General features: G+C 37.0%; 1 protein-coding gene across 1 annotated transcript; it reads left to right on the top strand.

The window, feature by feature from the left end:
• Positions 1-340: 340 nt before the first annotated feature.
• Positions 341-12,261, top strand: LOC119658680 (zinc finger protein GLI1). Its single transcript, XM_038066244.1, has 5 exons — positions 341-762; positions 1,075-1,287; positions 4,740-4,848; positions 4,921-5,055; positions 5,118-12,261. Exons 1-5 carry the CDS (start codon positions 663-665, stop codon positions 5,875-5,877), a joined length of 1,317 nt encoding a protein of 438 aa, XP_037922172.1. The 5' UTR covers positions 341-662; the 3' UTR covers positions 5,878-12,261.
• The last annotated feature ends 7,922 nt before the right edge of the window (positions 12,262-20,183 follow it).

Here is a 20,183-nt window from a genome sequence, read left to right as displayed (position 1 = left end):
CTGTTCAAAAACAATATTTGCTGTTAATATCTAAATGTAATTTATATCAATTGTATATACTTGCGCTAGCAGATCTAATAAAAATCTACAATTAAAAATCAGAATGCATTTGCTCTCCATTCAATGGTCGTCCAACTGGATACTCCTGGAATCCCAATTGTCTTATTTCCAACGATTTGTGTAATGGCCATTTCCGGAAATTCCATAAAACGATCGAATCTTATTAGATCCTATACATTCCTTTTAGGATTCCCAATTAAATTCAAATATCCCTCTCACTGGACATTTCCAAAATTTTATCCCATTTCACAGGTGCATTCCGCATTCCCGTCACTCTGGCAACACTACTAATCAAAGAGTCAAAATCAGATTAGAAATAGGCAAATTTTTAGGTTTTAGTTGGCCCCGTAACGTGAGATTCCTATAACTAAGTGGCTGTAATACGGGCCGCGAGTGATAAGTAGTGATTGAAATAAATAAGATGCTGGAGTGGATATACATCAGTGAGGGCGAGCACATAACCGAATTGCATAACAATTGTGCGACGGCGACGACGGTGACGGGACATTGATTCCGATTTCCGAATCGCGAATCCGCACTCCGCAGTGTGCTCTGGGCTCGAGTGGCTCTAGGCACAGCGCCAGCAGCATCATCGCGGGGATATGGCCGTGTTTTTGATCAACATCTGCAAATTTAATGGCTGCGGAATCACGTTTCCAAGTCTGGGCGATCTAATTCAGCACATCGAGGATACCCATATCGGTGCGTGTGCAATTTCCATACGGTTTTTAACAGAGAATGATGGTGCGGAGACGCGAGTTTTAAATATAGAATGCATATGTCAAAAGGCTATCGGGTTCGCTGGCGCTCGCCAGCTTGCCCGTAGCGTTGACATGAACCATATTTGGCCTCTATTGATCTGACGCTGGCCAGCTTGCAATCAGCTGAGTGGGTCCCATCTCGTTTGTTTACGTTTTCGCGGGCGGCCGGCCGCTCCGGTGCGGGTCCGATCGGGCCGGCGGCCGTGAGTAATGCGAGTCACTAAGAATTGCTTTTCGGTTTTCTGTCTTTCAGACTATGACCCCAAGGTCATAGAGCAGAAGGAGCAAGCCCAGCCAGCGTGTCTGCCGCTCAGCTATGTGCTGCGCTTCATCACGGATGCGGCCGCGCGAAAGGAGGCGCCCTTCCTCAACAACAACACCACCGGGGCCGAGTTGAAGCGGAAGCTGGCGATCAAGCACCACAGCTACAGTATGTCGTCCTCGAATCGGAGCAACACGCCAACGGGTAAATATTTTCGGATGCTTTCAGCTTTTGAATTTATTCTCCGAACTTCTTTCTCCTTTCCAAGTTTCAGTTCTTTTTAGAAAGTTCATTTGAATATTCTGTTTTTCCGAACATTATCTCCTGCTTTGCCGATTATTGCTTGGATAACGTGACTGCCTGGAAATACGGCCGGGCTGCGCCACGATGCACATGCGCGGATAGATTTCTCGATTAAAATAATGAGGTGTGGCGGCCGGTGCAGTTTTAGCCTGGGGACACAAGCAGGGGTCGCAGGTCGTAGCTAAACACTATTAAATACCCAAAAGCCTGTTCAAATAATATTAATAGGCCGAAAGCCCAATAGCAAATACGGAGGCAACCAATTGATAGAAGAAATCGTTGAGAGAAAAACATATTTTTTTCGACTATGGTCGCATCCCGGCAATTACAACGAATCACAGCCGCAAATATATATAAGCAAGAGTGCCTTTAAGCACGCGAGCTAAGAAGGACTCCTGAATCTCATTGCAAATGAAGGCATCTGTCTTCAACAATGCCGACTGACTCGAAGCTGGGTGATGCATTGTGGTACTGTGTATCTTGCCGTGGACCACCATTTCCGCCAGTGTCTTGGAAAAATTTGGCTCTTGATAATTATGGCTGGGGTTCAGGAAAGGACGATCTATCCTGCCTTTAACTGCTTTGCACACAGTTCAAACTTCAGCGTTCTTGGTTGGAATTACTTCCGCTTTGTAGGTGTATTTCCACGCTCTTCAGACGCAGATTGGTTTGGAAATCATGATCAGAGCCTCGCTATAGTTGGCACCACCGGTACTGATTTATACTAAGTGCAGGCTTTGCATTCATACCAGTAGACATGAGGCCCCTCTAACACTATTACTGCGCGATACGGTGCCCGAATCGTACAGCGCAACTCCACGCTTGATGAAAGGAACTCTATCGCTAATATGGGCTCCACCACACCCGCACACATAACCGGGTGGGAACATATTCCCCAGGAAGGCGTCTGTCTTCACATAATTGAAACTTCAATTCAGTTTTAATATTCCTGATATCTCCTTTGAAAGTAGCTTTCCGGCTGCCTTGTGACCCTCAAAAAATTTGAGAGGGTAATTTTTATTTAAAATAATCTCCTCTAACACGAATGCACTCATAGGCGGGATATATCCATAGCTTTCTTAAACTTGGAAACTTTCAAATTTGCGTCTCAACGTCTTACACGGCCAGAGTTGATCTGATGGTGTCGTCCGGCTTATCGATACGTAGATGATGTCTTCAGTTCGACATACAGTCGAATGGATGGTGCACTGCTGAGGCGTGAGTGACAGCCCTGCCTGATCGTGGATGTTCGAATTTGGGACTTGGGGCAAGTGCAGAAAAATAAATAGCTGCTGATCGAGCATTCGAAATTATTCTCAAATCTCTGTCCATTCTGTAAAGTTCAGTTCAATAATCGATTGCCTCTCTGCTACTATGAGGCCATCATTGATGTGTACTGCAGGCATAAGTGTATCTCGTTGTTCTTGTGGGTGAATAGGCGTAGGAACATTTTTGTTTTGGGTATATTATGAGCGTGTCTAGAAAAAGACGGTTTATTCATCTTGATGCCGGCTTCGGGTCGTACAAGCTTCTTTGATTAATCTGGAATATGTCGTCTGATTCGAGTTAACACATGAAGATGGTTGCCGGCAAATCCCATTGGTCCCTATAGCTGCAACATAAAGTCTGACATCCAAATAAATGTTGTTAAACTGAGAATGTATAGTTTCCTTTTTTTCAAATTTTTCTAAAGAGCAAGAATGAAACTGTATTTTGTGATCTTGGCCTCCGACCTAATGTGCCCTTGAATTCTGCAAAATGCGTGGTTGTTGTAGCTCGTGATGTGGAAGAAGCCTAGTTGCCTTTGGTTGAGTTTTGGGAACTTGTGGGGGATATTAATGGGTACGTAGGAGTCGCTAAATAGTCTTAGATGACCGTGGGTTCAATCCAGATTCCACATTCTTATCACTACCATTTTACGCTGGTTGGATAAAAATGTATAAAATATTTCACTGTCTCCAAGATCTCATTATTGCAAATTAAATAGGAAATAGGATTTACAAAAACTGCTGGAAGGTCCATTCCTGGGTCAGGTAGTCTTATCGGTCCAGAAAATCTCTACGGTCTTCAAAATATCGCTGATGTAGTTGTTAACGTCGACGTTGAAATCATTTTTCACAAAAATTTCCCTTGTTTGGATTTTAATTCATATTTCAGTAGGGTTTTAGGTATGCAAAACTATTGGTCTTATTCTGCTGGCTTCTGATTCTGCAAGCTTCCTCGCCAGATTGTGTTCCACATATTTTTTTGAGTTTGTATATCTGATTATACGCAAATGGCTTAATGAAGGGAACAGTTGCAAGGTATGAGAAAGTCGAAGTTTGTCTATCGAACATTGACAAGAAATTATTTTTATGACATGAGTGACTTCCTCGATATCATTATCCATACTTCATAGAATGTTCAATTCCTCTACTTGGAGGAAAACCCCTTCAGGTACAAAAACTTGATAGAATTTCATCACTTTTCATGTGCCACTCCCATAAAACAACACAGAAAGAAGATTAGCACAGAGCAGTCTCAGTTTGATTTTGGTGTTGAGAGAACTGCATTGTTTTAAACAAGGCAGCTAACGCGTTTCATGCGCTGTTAATGCGGCATCCAGTTCGGTGCTACCATCGGTAACGACCATCTTCCTAGAGATACAAATTGGTTAATGTCTTCGTTACTCTGGGAGAGTGTGATGACCTGTCAGACTGAGAACCTTAGTTTTGTTGGAGTTTATCTTCAAAACAACTCTACTCCGCCCATGACCTGATGAGAAAGCAGAGAGATGTCATCAGCGTAGCTGAGGTTTTTGAGGACGGATTTCATCGTCCTCCACCTCCTCCGCGCAGGGTACAATGAAAAAAGTCGCCGATAACAAGAAGAAATAATATTGATGAGAAGGTGCAACCTCGGGGACACCGCTTCGCTCTCAAATTTCTCTGAGATTTTCCCCCGGTGCAGTACGTAACACAAGCAGTAATTCAGTCCGTTATATATTGTCTAGTTAATTTCTAGATTCCTGTCGTTATCTGATTGTGTAGTAAACATCAATTGTTACAAACTGTTCTTAGGTTTAAACTTGAATTTCATGAAAAGTTTTGAAAAGCAAAGACCATCAATTTCTTTACTTCTTTTCATTTCTCTAAAACTCAGCGATAATTCTTAGGCTAGATTTTACTTGTTCACACCTAAATCAATTGACGCTTTCTCACTTTACTTTTTTTATTTCTCTATGTACGTTGTTTATTTTCAAATGTTGAATATTATAACACTATACCCAGAAATTGTGTTCCATCTAAAAAATGCATTATATAAATAAAATGTAAAAACAAACGAGCAATAAGAATTCCAAAACCCAAATTCAGGGAGTGAATTGGACGAGGACGAAATTATCATTTCTGAGTCGGAAGACAGTAATGACTCGTGGACGACAGAAGAATTCAGCTCGGAATTTATCATGCGTTATGGAAGCAGGTAAATGATTGTGTGATGTGTTTGGATTCTAGTGGGAATGTTTGAAATATACTTGTGTTCCCTTGGTTGCAGGCATTCCGGAACAGGTAGCGGTGGAGCGGCAAATGAAAAACCATTTGCTTGTCCGGTGCCCGGATGTAAGAAGCGTTACAAGAATGTGAATGGCATCAAGTATCATTCAAAGAATGGTCACAAGAAGGACGGAAAGTGAGTTGTTATTCGCATGAGAAAGTGCTGACACGAAGATTTATAATTAATTTATGTTCCAGAGTGCGGAAAGGCTACAAATGTCATTGCGGTAAAAGTTATAAAACGGCACAGGGCTTAAAGAGTCATGCCCTTGGGGCACACAATTCAACCACGCCGGAAAACGTAGCCGCTGTGAATGTAACCAATATTACGGCACGCAGTACGTCACCATCGCAATCGGTTGGCTCGCTCAGTCCGTCGAGTATAAGTAATCTGTCCGGAAGCAGCAATAGTGGCAACAACTTCAACAGTAGCCTGAACCAAAGTCAACAACAGTCGCCAAATTCTAGCTTAACATCGGCAGCGAATCAACTGAGTAGCAGTTTGATGCGAAGTAACATCGGTTTGATATCAATCAAACCGACATCCAAGCCGAATTTAGTTGCAACTGCCGCCACTACTGCCGGTGGTGTTAATAAGATCTTAAAACTAACATCCGATTCACAACAACAACAAACCCAACAGCAACATGAAACTGCTAAAATCCAATTTGAAAATTCATCGAAAATCTCATTACCAGGCTTAGTGAATTTAGGAATCTTGACGCCAACATCACCGAAAATTCAGCAGCAACATTCGTTTCAACAGCAGCAGCAGCCGACGCATCTGAATAGCAATGGTAACGGTAATAGCGGTAACAATCAGGGTAATCAAGATAATCTTCCCCTCACGCCAATCAGTCCAAATGTAAGTAAATCAGGTAATGTGAGTTATCTAACAGCTACCGCGGCAACAGCCGGGGGTGGTGGAGCGGATAGCTTGAATAACGATGAAACGTAGCCTATACTCAAGACGCTGCTTATGAGGAAAAAGTAGCATTTGCCGCACATATTATTAATGAAAAAAACTATTCAAATTTTATTAAGAATTTCAATTGAAACAAACAAAAAAAAGAAAATGAAGAAAAAATGCTTTACAACTATCCCTTGTTAAATAGTTAATATCTACTCTTCGATTTATTATTCCTCATCTCTGTCGATTTTCTTCATCTGCACATTTGTCTTTGATTTTTTTGTATGTTTTAATGGAGTTCTTAGTTCCTATGCCAACGATGCTATCATTCTCCTACAGGGATGTTTTCAGGTTAGTTTACACGCGTCATAGTTGATTTTGAACAGTTTATTGTTTGGTTCCGTGACGGAATTTCTGCTGGGTCTCGATTAATTTTTGAGATGGGCAGAATCGAAGCAGACTCCTTACTTTCCGGAGAAGCGCAATGAGTCGTGTAGACGCCTGAGTGACAATTTCTAGTCGGCTGTTTGGAATGACTCGTTATATGAGAAAGAAATATGAAGCATGGTTGGCATATTTTGTATACGTAACGTAACTATTATCATTGCGAAGTTGTTGAATTCTTTCTCTCTCTATCTTCAGAATTTCATTTGTTCTTTCTATTTAAAATTCTTTTCTGTAAATATGTATTTCACGATATATTTAAATTTTAAAGAAAAAACAAAACTAATACGCTATTGAAGTCATCATTCAATGAAAAATGAGGTTGTTAAAATGTTTTTAAACATGTTCACACGCATGCTATATATATTAAATTGAAAGAAATTGAGAAACGAAGAATACAAATGAATAATCTAATTATATCTTTGCAATTCAGTCACTCTCTGATCACATTCACAAAAAGCAGGAACCTTTTTTAAACCAATAATCACAACATAACAAGTAAAACAGAAAATATTCAACCCGTACCCGGACTCGCTCCAAACGAATTATATCAACTTTTTATATTATAGTTGAAAGATATTTGCTATTTATTCATCTATTTCGGATTTCTGGATTTTGTGGTGTGATTTGGTCTCTTTATCTATTAATTTCCTCCTTTAATTTCTTCTTAGTTTTCTCCTTTCTATCCCCCAATCTTGTTTGTTGATGTTCTCCTTAAAGGATCTATTTGTTAACTAGAACTGATTAATTAGTTGAAATTCTAAAAGATGTGTATGTCTGAACCATCAGTTTCGTTGAGTGTATGCCCATTGCTCATGGGAACTCAAGCTGGCATACTTTCGAAAATGGTTGAATTTCTTTTTGAATCGCAAGTGGAGTTTTTTGTTGTTTTGAAACGAAATTATTATCTGGACATTTGTTAATTTTGGGGAGGGTAATGAGAAGTCCTTTGTAATAGGCTTGGAGGAGAGGATAGTCATTGCAAAACATAACCAGTGGTAATTTTTCTAAACGTTGCAACCAGCATAAGTTGCAAGTAAGGCAATCTAGATCTGCTAATGCCTTGTACCTACTACGACATACCTTTTACTCGATCTCAAAAAATTATTCACATGATTCAGCAATAAAGGCTGTATTTTAGGTAGGAAGACAGATACAATTATTTGCTTACTTCTTGCGGCCTCATTTGTGTTAACGTAAGGTAGAGTCCTCACAGAACGTAGAGCACAAAGTTCGCTTTGATTCACACGTCAGTTTAGCAGTTGCACTGGTCTCGATGATTGATGCAATGTAAAGAAACCAACTTTATTCTGGAGTTTCTTCTTAATACATATATAGCCCGCTCCAAACTTTGGTTTGCTGGCTATGTTCCCTTCAATCTTTTCTGAATTTTTATTTCTCGCTTCGACTAATGGCTGCAAATAAGAAAGTGTCACTTGTGATGTTAGTTGCTGCCTGGGATCAAGACTGTTCTGGTTACTGTTCGTCAACCTATTCCAATGTAGCGTTGGAAAAGCTTTTGTTTATTACCTCTTTTATTAATGCTACGATGCGTTTACTTGCCGTTTCGGGCAATGATGATTAGCCAGCCATAAATATGTATATTCGATGTCTCCAGGGCGCAGAAAGAACAATTTATATTCCTTTTCTTCGTTCGTCGCTGTCAAAAGTTGTTTGGCGACGTTCAAACTGTTGGTCAGTAATCTCAATTCGCGGGGCTTTTCAGTCAGGATCGCAGTTGTATTATGCGCATCATCATTGACATTGGTTTCCATTTGTGTGACGGTGTTAGTGCATCTGGACGCGTTTGATATAGGAATTTTCCAGCTTGGTGCCAGTTCCTTGTCTGGACCTATGGCAAGGCACATATTTATAGGGTTTTCAACGAGAGCGAAACTTGCAATTTTTATGCTTTTGTTCTTGTATGGACAGATTTGATATAGTGCGAATTACGGGAATACTGAAGGAATGCGCTTGAAGTTATTTGAAAACACAACACTGTGGTCTTTACTCACACAGTTGAATTGCCATCCATTGCGTTAAATATTCGAGTTTTCATGGAAACGGAAATGTTAAAGAAGACATTTGAGTTGGTCCCGGCTTTCGTACGCAACTGAATTTCTAACTTAAGGGGAGGTGATGGAGAGGCACAATATCTTTCAACTTTGAGTAATATTAGGATGACGCAAAGTCCGGCTTATGTGCGGTTTGTGCAAAAAGTTCAATCGTGTCGAATTGTTTGACCTTTTCGTGCATCGTTTGACTGAGATGTGAAATGTAGCGTTGTGCAAGGCTGTGTGGCTGCAGAAGGATGTAAAATTTTCAGTTGACTAATGCTGGATATTTTCTATTCACTTGTGCATACGTTCGGTTGATATAGTCACGATAAAGACTTGTATAGACACCCTAGGCTACTTGTTCTGCTTGTTTCTGCGATCTCTCGAACTTATGTCAGTTTTCACGAATTCTTGTATTTGATAGGAGAACAATGGTACGACAAGTGGTTTTGGCTTGAACAGAAGCAATTCGTCAGACGATCTAAATTCTGCCTTGGGGGCAGTGTGACCGTAAGTCGAAACCAGGTGTTGTTTGCTTGTTATTAATTCGCGCTGGTATTGAGAGATTAATGGTTAGTGTATTACCATTGTGGGTAGTCAGGGAAACGAATGTGGATTCTACAGCTAAAACCGTTTTTTGCGCCATCAGTCTGGTCCGCTCTGCTTATCAAATTAGGATAAAAGGATCAGTGGGTTTTTCTTTTTAATGAAGATTTTTTTCTGTTATCAGATAGGAAGCAGGTCCGCCTATCTCTTTAATTAAATTATCTTTCGGGTGTCACTTGAGAGGAAATTATCTCAGTAGCTTCCAGGAATCGGTTTCAATATCTATGTCAACAACAAATTTGAGGTTTATTTCCATAACTGTTGCACCAAGGTTTTTGAAAGGAATAACGCCATATTTTCTAGGTTTTTATAAATTTATTATAGTCCGTCAACATTTTGGATAGACGTCTTCAACAAGTCACATTACGAAGTATTCTCCATTGAGAAGTCCCCTCGCCTTTGAGTTAATGTCTAAGTTTAAATTCCACACTTTTACTAGTTTTCTCTTCAAGAGCATTTGAAAGCACAAATACAGCTAAAAGCTTATTTAGTGGAAACAAAGTGACGATTTGTGCAATATATATTTTTTATTATTTACTTTTGAAATCAATCGTTATATTCTCTATTTATTGACCAAACTTATTACATTGTTTTGTATATATTAAGTATAAGTTTATCCTTTTGAATTGGATCCTATATTACTTTCCTCGACTAACTGGAAACAAAATGAAAACAACCCGAAAATGAAATTCGCAAAACAAAAATTGATATTGTCAGAATAAACCCTAGTGAATTAAAATAATAAGAAAAACCTCAAAGAGCTACAAAGATCGGAAGAAGAAAAGCAAACAAAACTGATTGTGGCGATTGAATATTGAAACTATTCAATAAAAAAAAATACAAAACCAAACAATCTAGTGAAATTTTTGGATCGAAATTATTACAAAAGGAAAAGTACATTAAAAAAAAAATAAAAATTGCAATATGTCATTGTTTCTTGCATGAATGTGTAGTAAATGTGTGTCTCTCAGAAGTAAACAAAGAAGAAAAACAGAAAAAAAAACATTTCCTTGTTGTCTTTACTAATAGTAAGTGAAAACTTTGAAAAAAGATTAAAAATTGCATGTAATAAGCAAAGCAGAAAGTCGAGTAAAACTGTTAAAAAAAACAAAGGACATAAACACGAAGAAATAATAGAAACACGAAGCAAAAGTGTTTTTTCTCCAAGTTCAATCACATCCACGGATGGCTAAATGAAGAAAAGGGTATAGCTTAATTCAACACGATTTGCATTATTGCGCCACATTCACACATTTGAAGCTGTTCGTCCTGTTTTTTTCGTCGTTTTTCATGCCAAGTTGTTTTGTTTTTAAGAAAACTCTATCAATTTAATTGTGTGATTTCAACAAAGGCCGAATAGTTATGGTGGGCGGTTAGTTTAAATATTTCTATTGGTTTCCATCAGGTTCAGATATTGATCACTACATTCCAGTGAATGTTTTGAATTTCTTGTTGCACTTAACTCACATGTTTTAGATACATTGTGTTTTGTTTGGAAATTTTGTGAAGTACACAATGATTATAGTCATCGTAGATATCCAATGAATCCTTCATCTCAGCAACAAGAGTTAGTTTTACGTGAGAAAAAGTTTCAGGGTTTTATCGGCACGTTTGATTGATCAACGATAGATATCTGCACTTTGAATCAATAGAAATACTTAAACTTTGTGAAAATGATTTTTTTTTTATTAATTATTGATGATTTGTAGTTGAATAACTCTCGGGCATGAGTATGTAATACTAATTCAGTTCGAAAATGATCGACTATCGAGTTTTTGGACATTGATTGTTTCCTAGTTTTCAATTTGGCAAATTGAATAGATAACTTGTAACTATGCAAAATAATAAGATAATGTCGTGACGACCTCCTAGTTGAAAGAAATTTGTATCGTAATGAATAGAATGGAAATGTGGTAATCGTAGTAAAGTAATACGCTTAGTTAAGACATAAAGAAAAGCAAAAAATGAGTAGGATTTTGCTAAATATACACTTCCTTCGGCAATGGAAGAAATTGGGAAAGTGATAGCGATAATATTGAATGCATCAGGTTGAATCGCAGTTAATTTTTTGTATTCTCCGGTAGTGGCTTCAACAAATTTTCTCAGTCTTAATAACATTGTTGGACGGTTACTACTGTCCCATTCAATCGCTCCTACTTCCTCTTTCAATGAACCCATTGTCGGATAATACAAAAAACAAATTGATGAGCGACACACTCGTACGAAATGGATGGTCGTAAGCTAATTACTCCTCAATTGAATTTCAGTCTAATTTATTTACATAAAAGTATGTTAACTTTCCTCGCTCTAAGACTCTAGGAAAATTATGAACATGAAAACTGAGGAAAAAAATTCGATAAAAAGCACATTTTAGCTTTCTCCGCTGTTAAAATATTTTTTTTTTCGAAGACTTCTTCGCCTAGTCACTATTGTAGGTAAAAAGTAATGTTAAAAAAAAAATTAAATAAAAAAAATCATAAAAAAATCAAAGAAACTAATTGAGATGATTCAAACAAACAGGAAAAATGAATAAAATCATGCATTGTTTTCTAGTGGAAATATACATATTTATTTTGTTATTTTTGGTTTTTACATTATTTCAACATAGGTAACACCTTTCAATATTCAACTTCTATGAATGCTTTTTCTTTTTTCCATTTTCGCCATTCACTATAATCGGACGCATTTCCTGCATCAATGTTCTGACAGATTATTTAACTTCCTAACAATTATCATGCAAATAGTCATGAAAAACGTTCAAATCTAGGAATTTGTCACTGTAAACTTTTTAATTGACTAATATCCGTTAATGAATCAATGTCAAATGAATTTTTTTTACTCCTGTGTTTCATTTGAATGTAATACATACGCATCTACACCATACATCCAATAGATACCCCGACGAATACATATAAAAGTAATGTGTACTAAATTGATCATGTCGTTGTTGTAACAAAGAAAAGAAGAAAAAAATAAGTAAAGCATATAAATATTACTATAGTAAGCTAAAGTAAATGGAATGGCTAAAAAGGAAAGCGTGTACTGTAATCCAATAGTAATTGATTTTCTTTTTCTTGGAATATTTACATTAAATAAAAAGAAAGCAACCCAACCTGTATAAGAAAATAAAACTAAAAGCAAGAAACTTTCACGGAAATGGAAAACATAAAATAAGATTTGAAAAAAAAACAGAAAAAAAAAAATAATTTTAATCGTATATAAGACTGCTGTATTGTTCGTAATAAAAATATCTTATTATATTTAAATTATTTAATTTAATTAAATAAATGGAATATATAAAAGTAAAAACTAGCAAAAATTAAAATTTGTCTTTTTTCTTAATCTATGCACTCCATAGACGATGTTTTTGTTTTGCTTTTTTGTAGACGGATCATGAAAGTTGATGTCAATATGCTTGACTGAACTCTCTCGCAAAATTGTTCGTTCCTCACCTCCGTCTGGACGTTCTTTGTTTTAGATTTGAAAAAAAAAACAATTGGAAATACATCAATTGCACTGTACTTGCCAAACTACTTCATTTTCAAATCCCTTCCACCCAGATACCGGATAGCAAAATATCCCATAATAGCTCGGCATGTAAACTCGGTCGATGATGGTTACCATTTCGTACCGGATATTTTCTCTCAGCAGAGTCGGAGAAGACGAAATATTGAAGTTCATTTAGATTTGAGATCAAAACTATACAGGTAGTAATGTTACCTCTGTTAGAGATAATTTTAAAAATTCGTCACAAAGACATATTGGACGTGGGGAAAGCGTTGATATCTCCACAGAACATTCTGAATTTGCATTCCTTTCGTCGTTAAAAAAGTACATGTGAATTGTTCCTCGCTCCGACACTACGATCCAGAAAATTGCTTGAAGCGAATGTAGGAGTTTCTGCTATGTAGAGTAATGGCAGTTCTATTTGCACATGCCTTTGCCAATCTTAGTTACGCTCAGTTACTTGGGTCGATGACTGGAATCCTGGCAATTTAATTCATATTCCAATTGAATTATTTAGAGGTACAGTTTTCAATCTTTGTGTAAAATTCGATAAAGTTTGCCATCGTTATGAAATTCGCTTGTTCCTGTGTTAAGACAAACCTTTGCAACTTTTCGACCCGTTTTCGAATTATAGGGATACTTTGTTTATCATCCAAGTTACGCAAATTAGAATGACCGTCGAGTCAACGCCTTTGTAATATTCTCGCGTATAGAAACACCAACATTATCGGCTCAGGTTCAGTAAATACCATACTACCATAATTCTACATTCTACATTACATTCTCAGTTTTGAACACCTCAAGTGAGATTCTTAAGAATATGCCATCTCCCTATGGTGAGACCAGTCGAGTCGGCTAGCCCGGAGTTCGTTTTCTTTTTTTAACGCTGATTTTTCCAACCCGCTGTGCAAATGATGCGGAACATAGTTTGCAGCAAATCGAGTCTAAATTCGTACGTCGAGCAATTACAGTAAAACTTCTCTGCTATTCCCAGGGTAAAGTTGAAGCAGTTGGTGATAAGTTGCCTCTGCCCTAGATGAAATCGTAGTCGTCTGTGTTCTTTAAAAGAATTTGTAATTATGTCAGGCGTGACATCATGATTACGGACTGAAATCTTTTTAATTCTACGCTCTGCATTTTGAATAATTCTCCCTTAGATGAACTTTCATCATCATCAACGGTGCAACAACTGGTATCCGGTCTAGGCCTGCCTGAATAACGAACTCCAGACACCCTGGTTTTGCCCCGAGGTCCACCAATTCGAAATCCCTAAAAGCTGTCTGGTGTCCTGACCTACGTCGTTACTCCATCTCGGGAATCCACCGCTTCTTGATTGCTGCAATTTCTCCAGATATAATTTTTGTATGGATCTCATCTCTATTATCATATCAACTGTGGCTAACCGTCGCGGACTCTGAAAGTAGAATAATTCAAACCTTTTGCGAACTCTAGGGCCCCTTTCTTCAATATTGGTTCGCTTATGCGGTGATTGCTTCATCTCACTAAACTGAACTTATCATAAGCATTTTTATCAAGTGTTTGATATTTGCATGCTCCGTTCGCTTTAACACTAGAGTTAGCATTTCCAAACTTTCTACCCAAATAGGAGATAAAACTCCAAGGAAAATTTGAAGTTAAGCAGTAGATTGTTTTAACATTTTGTGTATGAAAATATTCTGGATAAAACCACTCTAAATAGACACTTTATGCTCAAATTTCGTACGACGAGGAATCCAGGAACTCGGAGAGGCAAGCTGGATCCGGGGTGAAAATCATGCCCAGAAATTGGGAATGGGGTGAATATAGTGCAAAACATTGGTTTGCGAATATACACACGACTGAAAGTAATTATAATCAAACATTTCCCGACTAAGAAGGAGTTTCTACTTAGGGGAATTCAACTTAGAGGTTGAGTTTTATGTAGGAAATTGACGGGAAAGGTGATGAAAGGCCAAATAGTTTCAGTTAAAGAATTTCGGCTGAGAGAGGTTCGATATGCTATGAAAATAGAAACTAACTTTAAAATCCCTGTACCCAATTATATTTTGGATCATAGCAATTGCACTCCAAAACTCTTAAATTTGCTCGCTTCAAGTAGTCACTCTTTGCTGCATCAATTCCTTCTCATACTACATATACCCCAATTCTGTGTCATCTGTGACAATATTCAACAATTCTTCGTTGGAAAGTGGCACTTCAGGAGTGTTAATTACGTCAAATATAACCTCTTCATCGATTTCGTCAAAGCCTGTAGTTTTAGCAATCTCAAGAATTTCTCTGTTGGTTTCTGAATCACTGCCGATATCAATGCCAGAATGAGACTCAACCGCTTCTGGCCAGATTTTATGCCAGGCTTTGTCAATTATGCCATTAGTTACCACTTTCCAAGAAGCCTCGATATTTTCAACAGCCTTGAGAATACCAAAATTTTTCCAGATTCCTTCCTGGAAAGACCACTTTCACATTTTCATCGCTTTGGTTGATAGTTGTAGGATGTCCAGAAGCATTATCGACTAATAGCAAAACCTTGTGCGATAAGTTATCCTTCCTACAGTATTCTTTGACTCCTGGACAAATTTGAAATTACCCAAGCCTTTTTATTATGTCTCCAAATAACTGGCAGCGTGGTTTTCGAAATATTTGTTAAGGCCCTTGGATTTTCCGAATGGTACACCAGTAGAGGCTTCAGTTTAAAATTGCCAGCGGCATTTCTGCCCAAAATAAGTGTAAGCCTATCTTTGGAGACTTTGAAACCTGGTGTTGTAGTTTCTTCCTTGGAAATAAATATACCTGATGGTAAACGCTTCCAGTAAAGTCCTGTCTTATCGACATTAAGAACTTGTCTCGGGCTGTAACCGCCTTCATCAATAATACTTTTAAGCATGTCGCTTCTTCATAATCAGCACTAACCGCTTCTCCAGTCAATTTTAAATTATGTAGACCAAATCTTGATTTGAACTCGCCGGACCATCCTCGACTTGCATTAAATTTGAAGGCTTCGTTTTCACTTTTGATGGTATTGAAATTGCTACGTTTCTCTGGTTCATTTAGAGAATCCAAGCATACAGCAATTTTTCCGTCTACTCTAATGCAAAGTGTTGGTGTTTACTTTCTGGTGAAGAAATGACCGCCTTTATATGCTCGCGAATTTTTTCCGCATTCCTTTTTATCTGCCTAATAGCACATGCCTTCAATCCTAAGGAAACAGCAATTTGCGCGGCTTTCTCTCCATCGTCCAAACATTTAATTATTTCCATTTTTGTTTTTAAATCAAGTGCCTCTTCTTTTTAGAGGAGCTGTATCCTTTATCCATACTGCTGTCTGGGTTTTTGGTCGTTTTCCTCATAAAACAATTTTGCCGCTGAGAATATGAAGGCCTGTTTAAAAAGAAAGTTTCTTACCAAATTTTTGTCGTGAATTTCTTACTGTAATTCAAACCAATATCGTATTAGGCGTCCTTTAGACTTGAGTTCTACTACCAAGATTCAATTAAAATTAACGAGGTTTTTTTATTTATGTGTCAGATAATTATGTACATAGCTGGATGGATTTCAATATTTGTAACGTGCGATCCTTTCAGGCTTTATTATAGCTTATAGCCCAGGATAAGTCGAATATTCCGAAAGTTTGGATAATGCCCGGACATTGAATAAGTGAAAACTACTTCAGTAGTTTCGCAGAAACTGCTGCCAAATATGGAGGAATTGATCAATTTCCTCGAGAAGTAGATTACCCGCTCTACTTCACTCATTACTTAGAAAAGACAGAATCAGCTGGTGTGCAACTTTTAATGACGTTATGTTTGGTAAGAATAAAATTTCATGCATGTTTGTTTTGAAATATAAGACCCACAGTGTATAAAACAAAAGACTTAAGCCAGTAACTTGATTTTTGGATCACTCAACATTTACTCATCAAAACTAGCGGAAATTGGAAAGTAGAAGTTTATGAAATTGATAAGATAGTTCAGTTTATACAGTGTGAACCATAAATTTGTAGAATCAGTATATTATACTAGGAATTGTGAATATTAGAACGAATTAGTTTTTAAGGTCTCTAAGGAAATATAATGCCTACAGTTGCGTACTTATATCTACAAAATTTAATTAGCGGTTGGGAGTTTGCATAGTTCGAGATGTTTAAAATTGAATACAGTCTACGCAGAAATCATTGACCATATGATAAGTGCTGTTAGTGGTAATGAAATATGTAAGCATAGATATGTACTTAAACACCAAACTTACATTAAGATACTGCCTAGGTCGAAGTGAAGTTTTCGTAAGTGAATTTTTCGTCTGAAATTTTAATTTACAGGAAAAATATGTAGTATAGGTGGTCCTGCTTCTTAAAATCGATTTTTATCCGATCTGCTGAGCCTATTTTACACACAGGTGATACATGAAGCATTGGCGGAAAAAAAGAATTTCATAGAAAAAGTTACAAACTTCCTCTAAATAAAGTACTCAATTTCTGGATGGTGGTTTATAGCCGAGCGGTTCATTTAGAGGATTGTAGCCAATGCAGTGTATCCCGAAATATGTGTAACATACAGTTATATCTATGTACACATAGATGAGAATTAATAATATGGCTCCCTGTTTCGTAGAATCTTTTTATATATGTTTTTATTACATTTTCTTCGTCGGAGAAATTAAGCTTACTAATTTGAGTATAATTACACGTCTGATGTGAAAATGCAAAATTAGATTGAATCCGCGGTTAAATGGGAGGAGACAATTTACTGATAGTAATAATGACTAATTGGTAGAATATTATGGCTAATAAGATTTTAAGTGATTTTTTTTTCAATATTATGGTCAACATCAAGTCAAATAAAATTTCCTATTCTTCAATTCATTTTAATGAAGATAATAAAACGTGGATGAGAAGTGGGCGATTTTACGAGAAGTACTTGAAGTGCGTGTATATACTTTTGTGTAAATATTTACTATCTTTATTTGTTGAGACAGTGTATGGAAGATTTCAATAAAATTTTGTGCAACTCCATTGCTCCCGTGACACTATTCATATTTGATTGTTGATGGCAGCTAAGGGAATAATAGCATAAGAAATTATGTATATGAAGTGAGATTGTAAACAAAGTGCTCTTTCTAATAAATATATTTTGCTTACATCGAAAACTACGCGATAACTCGGTGGTTAATTTAAAGAATCAACTTAGTTACTAACGAAATTGCGCACCATAGAAAGAGGTAAAGTGATTAATCGTTAGAGATCACATCTGTATGTCTATTTATGGATATTTACGTCAATAGGTACAATGTGCAATATAGTTAAATCTACGAAACTTTACATAATTTGCTTAAGTATTCTCTAAAAGTCAATGGCTTCGGCAGCTATAACATAAGATTTGATGCTAAATGAAAAGTTGTTATAAAAGACGAATTTTCAATGTCATCCCATTTATTATGAACTCAACAAATATTACAAAGCAGTTATTCTTCCTCTGCAAGAGAGTACCTAAAGAAACAAATTTAGGGTCATCTGTTTGAAAAAGTTAATGAATTGTGTCATTTCCAAAGTTAGTCATACTTTTAGCGATGGATCGGTTTTGTGTACATATTTAACAAAAAAATCTTTACAATCATTGCTTACACTTTTTTTCTAGGCGCAAAGGCTTAGAGGTAAAATCTTAAATCTTCATGATTAATTATGGCTCGTTTGTCAGAAAAATTTTAGTTTGTGTTTTGCATTTTTAAGGTTTCTTGGTTCAGAATTCAAAAAGGTTGAAACTCGGTGAATTGTATTCTGTATTGTCTGCCGCAGGGAACAAGGGAAATTCTAAGATTTTATTTCAGTTTAAAGAATCTTAAAATCTATAATGCTTGTCACATAGGACAAAGGGAAATTCTTATGGGGAGAGATACATTGTTAATGTGAAGTCTTTGAAGAAGATAAACAAATTCGTTAAGGAGATTATGCGTCTTGAATTTACTCTTACGCATAGCCTTGGTATCGACGTAATACATTCAAATTGGCACTGAATAGAATTCTGCCTGCCTGACGATCCAAGGAGTAGTCTTTTCACGCAGTACTTTTCCAGATATTATCCATATACATACATAAATATATGAAGCTTTGTGGATGTTTCTGAAAATTTCAGAATTTGATGTAAATATGTATTTAGCAGAAATACGTTTCAAACAGGACGTTATTAGCTGCAGTACTTTATCTTTGTTATTATTTGAATAAAAAAAACACCTTTGCAACATCTGCTTTTCTAGACGCCTAGATATTTCCCAATAGTCCAGAATCAATTTAGTGGATTTCAATTAGTATATGGTATGTTAGATTCCGCCTACTACACTTCTACTTGTGGTTTAGGGCCTCTTAAGCACCTCTTCTATGGGACATGTTTGGGATGATTCCGTGTGTTTTTCACAGATTTTGTCTCTTACGCGATTTTTCAAAACCTCTATTAAATTCCGATCACTAGTTTTTTTGTAGATCTTGATGTAAATTATTTTTTTTTGATGAACCAAGGTGTATCTTCGACTGCGACTGTCGGAGCGTCTCATAACTGAGGACCGTAGGTCAGGATGGGTTTAACTAATGACTTGTATAAAAGTACCTTGTTATCTAGTGATAAGCCAGAATTTCGGTTGAATAGCCAGTAGATACTTTTCACTTTTGTTAACTGTTAGTAACTTGCGCCCTTTTAGTGTTGATGTATCTTCTTCAAGTAAGATGTAGATGAAGGTGGAAGCCTCACTTTGACATTGTGTCTCTGTGGAATGTTGATTCCATTTAACGAAATAGGCGGACACGGTTTCCGATTAAGAGTGAATGCTATATGGCAGGTTTTGCTTTGGTTTACGCGAATTCTCCATGTCGTTAGGATTGCTCTAGCATTTAAAGGTAGACTTCCAAGCATCTGGAGGTATCCTCAGTATTTTTGTGAACATGAAGGATTGTCGTGTCGTCGCAAATGTAGATATAACAAGTTATTGTCAACTGGCATGTAGGTAACATATATCAGATGCAGTAATGGTTCCAGGACGCTTCCTTTGGGCGCATCTGCTTTGATCTTTGGATGTGAAGCTTCTATATTTTAATCGGAACCATCGATCTTCGATATAGGATTTCGAAATAATCTACATGTTTGCCGGTAGGAGTTTTCTAGCATCTACTTTTTTCAGAGTCGCTTTGCAGAAAGCATATTGGTTGATAGCTGATTCTCGAGGATAATCGATGTATTGTAAAGTGCTCGGTGTCTTTGCCATCGCTTTGAGTTGTTTATCGACTATCTCCGCACTTCACACATCCTACTTGATATTTGCCTTCAGCTTTCTCCGAAAACATATTGAATTCAGTAACTGTGGATTGCATTGGTAGCCGTTATTGCGTTATTACTTTTATTTCGAACCAAGCTGAGATTTTTTTGTATTGGATTGGATGACACAGTTCTAATTTCAACTTTTCTTTTGCGGAAACCGTCTTAAGGGAAAATGTGATTTTGAGTACTTTTCCCGAAAGGGAAATTCAGCCTGAATTTCGCATAAGGTTATAATAGGTGTTAGCTGAAGTCTTTATAAGGTTGAGGGCATTTTCATAGGCTTAAACAGTGCATGCGTAGAGGAGGTTTTTAAGTATAACCGGGTGAAGGATATTTGGAGTTCATCGGTAGAATACTTTGATCTCTATCGGGTTGCCCTTTGAATAGAAACAGTTTTTAAGCGAAAATTTGTCTTCAATTGTTCAATAACGTCTCCCTATAGA

The sequence above is a fragment of the Hermetia illucens genome, chromosome 6 (genome assembly GCF_905115235.1).
Source record: "Hermetia illucens chromosome 6, iHerIll2.2.curated.20191125, whole genome shotgun sequence".
Lineage (NCBI taxonomy): Eukaryota > Metazoa > Arthropoda > Insecta > Diptera > Stratiomyidae > Hermetia > Hermetia illucens.
Note: the sequence above shows the minus strand (reverse complement) of the source record. Positions and strands in the feature narration are given on the sequence as shown.

Coding starts and splice junctions, on each gene's coding strand:
- LOC119658680 (XM_038066244.1), top strand. CDS start 663: ATGGCCGTGTTTTTGATCAACATCTGCAAATTTAATGGCTGCGGAATC. Junction 1,288..4,739: donor TCGGAGCAACACGCCAACGG/GTAAATATTTTC, acceptor ACCCAAATTCAG/GGAGTGAATTGGACGAGGAC. Junction 5,056..5,117: donor GGTCACAAGAAGGACGGAAA/GTGAGTTGTTAT, acceptor TTTATGTTCCAG/AGTGCGGAAAGGCTACAAAT.